Raw genomic sequence first — 5,934 nt, 5'->3', positions numbered from 1 at the left:
GTTCAATTATTTATTTTTAACCTTTAGCCCAATTATCATGAATGTTTAGCAAAATTATAATGTTTTGGGTCTTTACTCTTTTAGCCGATTTGGTGGTTTTCGATTCCGGGTTTCAAAGAATGATTCTACCTAAGTGATTTWAATATGTTACTTTGTCACTTAAAAAMATTTYTGTTGTTTTAATTTGTAAGACTTTTAATATAATATGTATGAACTTTTATATTYTGTTTTATTTATTACCTATCTCGTCGAGCTATAGTCATGGTACATGTGTAMTAGGGCCTCCAAACCAATCTGAAGACTCTCTCAACACTTCCTKAATATACCCTCTACCCTCCCAACCCCCTTCCTCCAACTGYAGTTGTACAAGCAATAAACTACCCTAATCTGTTACAAGAATTACTATAATGTTAAAAACAATTCAGAGCCCTTGTTATGATCAACATCAAMCAATAAAAAAAAAGAGAGGAAAAAAGGAGTCAGCTGGTTTCATAAGCASTACATCAATGGTTGAAAAGTTCCTAAGAGAACCATGTCATAMATGTAGGGRAAAAATATACCAAGACTAGAAGCACRACGAAACAAAGATGCTTCACYGACRKAAAAATCCGTCGGGAATCATCYGAAAGAAATATCACCRCRGATCTTATCGTCGGASAAAGTGTGGCATATGGTCGTGATTACCAGCMTATTTTTAATCACCGACCAGAAAAATCCGTCGGTAATCCACCGGTGATCCGCCACGTCTTAAAAATACTCTTTATTTTATAGTGAGTCATATTTCTCACGGAAAGAAAATAWAGACATATGTGGAGTAAATAACTAGCATCAACAATAGGATATAAAATGTGTTAATATTTGTATGGTAAGGCCTAATTAATGTCACCAATCAAGTGACAAGAGTTTGTAATTTCCTACACAACTTGGAATCTTAAGTGTTGTCCTCTATGAAAGGGATGAAATATATATATACAATAAAGTAAACAAACAAAGCAAATTCACAAAAGGCAAAATATCCTCTATGAAAGGGATGAAGTATTAAAACCTACACATGTTTCCCCAATAGAAATTTTTAAGAGCACTGAACGCACCCATGCACAAACGAGTCTTGAAAAGAAAAACAACCTCAATGTGMGATTTAGATTTGATTCTARAATCTTAAGGAGTGCATTCCGAGGCACTATTCTCCTAATCATCATCTTTGGTTACATGTAAGAACCTATATGATGAACTAGTAGATGCTTTTCATATTTACTTGAAGTTAAGCCCCACTCTCGACCTCCTACAGAGTGAGCCTCATTGATACCTCAAGCTTCTCAAACATGAGCCTATGTGGAAGGGTAAATCACCATCCGCTTARCACCATTCTTATATTAAACCCCCTTSWTAGTTTTGAAAAAGAGAGATATCTTTGTAGTTGGAAATGTTAACATGGAAGTTGTATGAATGCTACTTGACAATTATCCTTTCTCTAGTCGGTGGCCTCTTTCAAGACACAAGGGATGAGAGATTCTTTGACTTGTTTTTCTYGATTGATTCATCCCAACTCTTTATTACAAGACTTTATCCATGGCGTTCCTTGTCATTTGTCACATATATTATATATGGTAAGTCATCATCCTCAATTGTATTTTGGATAGAGGTTAGGATATGTCCACATCCCACCCCCTGACACCCCCCCCCCCAAATACACACAACATATGGATTGGATACATTGGGCCCGTTTAATATGCTTGGTTTAGTTATCATCCTCATAACACATTCGTCATCTATAGAAACTTCGTTCAACTTCTAACCTAATAATTTTTGGTCCTCACTCTCTTTATGGGATTGCCGTTTCTAGAACCTCAAATTCCTAGCTATTTTGGGAGAGAATTGGAGATGACTTTGTTGATATATTCATTCTCCAAATCTAACCTATAAGGTGTATATATACACACAAACCCACACATATTAATTGAAGTCACCATTTGGTAAACTTGTAACAAATAGTATATGTTCATGAATGAGGCACTTTAAGATAAAAAAAATTTGTAGATGGTAGTGCAGCTCAGAAACAATAGTTGAGAATCCAATCCAAACCCTATATATGGCTCTCATTTTCCCCTCAGTAAGCAAGCAATTGACTTCTTATGTTATACAATAGTTTCTCCCTATGTTGGTTGTTATTGGGCTACTGGCAGCCAAAATGTTGGTCTGCATATGTTAATTTTGTTTAGAAATAACTACATTTGGAATTTTGGATACTAGAARACCTAACTCTTTTGGATGAATTGAAAAATGGACTTGAAGAATAGCTGCCAACTATTTATGGTTATCCCCTAATTCATCATTATCATTTTGGTAAATAAACAAACATAAATTAATGGTGCGAATAATAACTAGGATCAAGCGATGTCAATATTATGTGATGCAATTGGAATGAAAAAAATCAAACTTACTGCCGTTTGAGTAAAAAAAAAAATTGATTCCTTTATTAATGTATAATGAAAATACATTATCATGCCAACTGTGCCAAAATAGTTAATTAAAGAAAAACRATCCTATATTTCACAAGATCGCTCAATTGATACAAACAAGCAATTAAACATGTTTGAAGTAATTGATTTTTCTAACTATCAYAATATTGTATTTTGATTGCAAAGAAATAATCGATATAAGATGATATAAAAAAGGGTCGTGTAAACCGGTGAAAACCCCATGGTTAAAAGAAAAACTCCAAATCTGAAGCCCCCCCCCCCCCAAAATCCCCTTCATGAGTCGTGCCACCTTTGGGTTGATGAGAAACACAAGAAGCATTTTGGGACATAGCGACGAAAGAAAAAAGGGTGTGTGACAAGTATAAGAAAACARGAACCATAACAAGGTTTTGTAACATAGAACCGAACACTATGAGAGCAAGAACATTAGCTGTTTGTGGGAAGGGCTATCTAGTCAAATGACTTTTTACACCAGAGACAAGTCATTTGAATGTTATTCATTTAAAAAGAAAGGTAATGTTCCTATAATTCAAGGTCATTTAACTAAATGACCCATGTCGGAAAAGTGGCAAGTGGTGATGGACCTTTACCCTCCATTTTTGCCTAATTAACCTCCTTTGAGATGCAATTGGTCATATGATATCATGAACACACAAACAAGTTCATAATGGGTTTGATGATATAAATTGAAATTCTACACCTCTTAAGCAGATCTTACATTAAAAGGTGCCCTATCGCTATTGATGATAGCGTTCATCCAGAAATACTATTTACTACATGTTAGAATCTCCCCGGCTACAAAACGACAATATCAAATAGAGAAAGATGAAGAATATGCTGATCCACCTACTATACATCCACAGTTATCCACGACTAAGATGCTCATTCAAAGAGGCTGTTGTACCGAAGATGTTTCTCATAGAAGTTGATCAACTGTAAGTATCAATAAATAAATATAAATGAACACTCCGACCATATGTTGTTTCTTGACTCTTTTTTTCTATTAAACTTTGGGGTGGGGGTGCAAAGGAAAGAAGTTTACCAGAATTGGATTGTTTTCTTTGAGGTATTTGTTATCAACAACAACCTCTTCTCCATCTGACCTGCTTATAACCAACCAAACAAGATTTTRMCATTAACTATGGGTGAACTAGAGGAACTAAATTATGTTATAGAAGTTTGGTATCAACATTGCTTTCACATTGGCCAATACCTTGATGTTTTCAATGAGTCAATGGTTAAAAAGTGCCTTGTAAAACCATGCATAGTAAAGTTCATAAATATGATCAAATGGACATCAAGCTAACTATAAAAAATAAGAAGAGAGAGAGAGAGAGATAAGTGAACGAACCTCCTGACCAAAAAGCAAACAGACACCTCCTCGGTGTCGTTAACTATAGATGTTGAATAGTTCACGGGCTTGATAATCTTTATAATTTCAGAGATGATTGGGGGAGCATCTACGATGTTATCAGGATCCAACCCGTTTGTATTTTTAATCACATCTTGTCCAACTACGACACCATCAACAGTTGTGTTTCCCAGGGCATCATTTCTGAGAGTTGAGCTTGGTTCTTGCTTAAACCGCTTAACAGCAAAAGACTTCCTCTTTCTAGCTCCAATGAGGTGACCAAACCTTCTAGCTTCTGTTCCATCAACCTTCAAGATTCCATCTGCAGGTCTAACTTCTACTGGACTAACCCCTTCAGTTGGTCGAGCTTCTTGGATATGGATAGCAACATCACTCAAGCTATCCTGATTGCGGGAAGATGCAACTTTAAGTTGATTAAGATGTGCATCCAACTCATTTCTCTCTTGCCTTTCTCCAATTTGCGTGGAAACCATTAACAATCCAGTATCATGTGACGGGTTTGTTGTTCCTTTATTGCCTGTGCCCCCAACATTGGTTTCTGTCCCATTACTAAAGTTGGCATAAGGGGCAGAAGGAACTGATAAAGGTTCCTCTATAAATGTGACTTTCACGGTAGGTATGTCATATGAAGCAGCTGGAGAACTCTGTTCTGATTGTTTCTTTTGYTTCTTTTTTGGCTGTGGTGTAGGAACCAYGGACTGCTTGCGCTTACCTTTYCTGTTTGATYTTTGTTTCCCGTGCCTCARGCTTCAATTTTCAAAAWCAAGAAGAAAGCATCAATAATCATATTCCTTGTCATTTCATTCGTAACAAATTAGGGCTTGTTTGGGATATGCTTACAAGTTACAATTAAGCATATAGATTCAATGCTATACAAATGTTAAGGTCATTTTAAGTATTGCTTGTCTTTGTTACAAAAAGAAAGTTGTTTACTGCTTCTCTWTATAAGCACACATGGAAGGGGTAAATCTTAAGGAAATATATAATTTATATCTGGTGCTTATAAACATGAATGCCCTTGTGAAATCCTAAACCAGCCCTTCATGTAATTGAATACAAAAAAAAACACAGACTAATAAAAGGAAAACCTCTCTTCAAATGCTTCAATGACATCTGGACATGACAAGAGATTCTCAACAGGTTCCCAAGTGTTCGTTTCCTCCGGCCAGCCACGCCTTCATTCGAGCATAAGCATATGTTTTAATCAACTGAAGCATATTCATAGACATACCAATAATCCAAATATCCCAATTCATAATTAAATCAGACAATGAAATGGCCAAGAGAAAAAACCATTTGAAATTGGTGTCATGTTTGGGAGTACAAAATCACAATTTCGGAATCAGAATCAAAGTTCACCAAGACTATGTTAGGGAACTCCAATCACATGGCTTTTATTAGGATAGGAGCAAAAATTAATTTCGAATTTGAACCAACAGATACAAGATTGATTCCATATCCCATTAGCTCAGGTGCTGAATCCATATCCCATTAAAGCTCAGGTGCTCTTCAGGGAACAATAATTTAGCGAAATGGTTGAAATCCAAAATTTCAAACAAAATTAACACCAACATCGTGTTTTTTGTCAAATTAAAAGGATACAGCTACGGCATATAATCATGTATAAATGACAATGGATACAGCTACGGCACGCACCATTTTATGAGATATTGCTTTTTCCCCTGTTTTCCCAAAGCAAACCACCACGAGGCCGAATCGCAGAATGCAAATTCACAGACAACAAAATCCCCAAATAGATCAGGCTAAATGTAACCATAAAATGGAAGAAACTAAATTAACAAGAAGCAATTACAACACAGAGAAAGAGCTATAATAAACCTTCCGGGTCCTTTTCTTCCGCACGGCTTCGACCTCATAGAAACCCTCYGCCAAYTTCGGTCGCTCTCCATCACCATCGTTTTGACCTCCATCCACTCCTCCTCYGTGRACATCTMCATCACCAGATTGATCACGCTCCTCGTAATCATCCCCTTCCTCATTATCGTACTCATTTCCAGCAACTTCACCGTCATTTATCGGCTGCTGCTGCTGCTGCTCTTGCTCTCGCTCGTGTTGTACATG

At 36.4% G+C, this 5,934-nt stretch overlaps 1 protein-coding gene across 1 annotated transcript in view; it reads right to left on the bottom strand.

Annotated features, from left to right (window-relative positions):
• LOC112519888 (chromo domain protein LHP1-like) overlaps positions 1–4,578 on the bottom strand; it is a 6,498-nt gene extending 1,920 nt beyond the window's left edge. Inside the window, exons 1-2 of the mRNA XM_025128201.1 lie at positions 3,832–4,578; positions 3,523–3,583 (exon numbers count right to left, since the gene is read on the bottom strand). Coding sequence (XP_024983969.1) covers positions 3,523–3,583; positions 3,832–4,325 — 555 coding nt within the window. The 5' untranslated portion in view covers positions 4,326–4,578. The remainder of the gene's footprint in view (positions 1–3,522; positions 3,584–3,831) is intronic.
• Between the last annotated feature and the right edge of the window lie 1,356 nt (positions 4,579–5,934).

The sequence above is a fragment of the Cynara cardunculus genome, assembly GCF_001531365.2.
Source record: "Cynara cardunculus var. scolymus isolate 2C chromosome LG 10, CcrdV1, whole genome shotgun sequence".
Lineage (NCBI taxonomy): Eukaryota > Viridiplantae > Streptophyta > Magnoliopsida > Asterales > Asteraceae > Cynara > Cynara cardunculus.
Note: the sequence above shows the minus strand (reverse complement) of the source record. Positions and strands in the feature narration are given on the sequence as shown.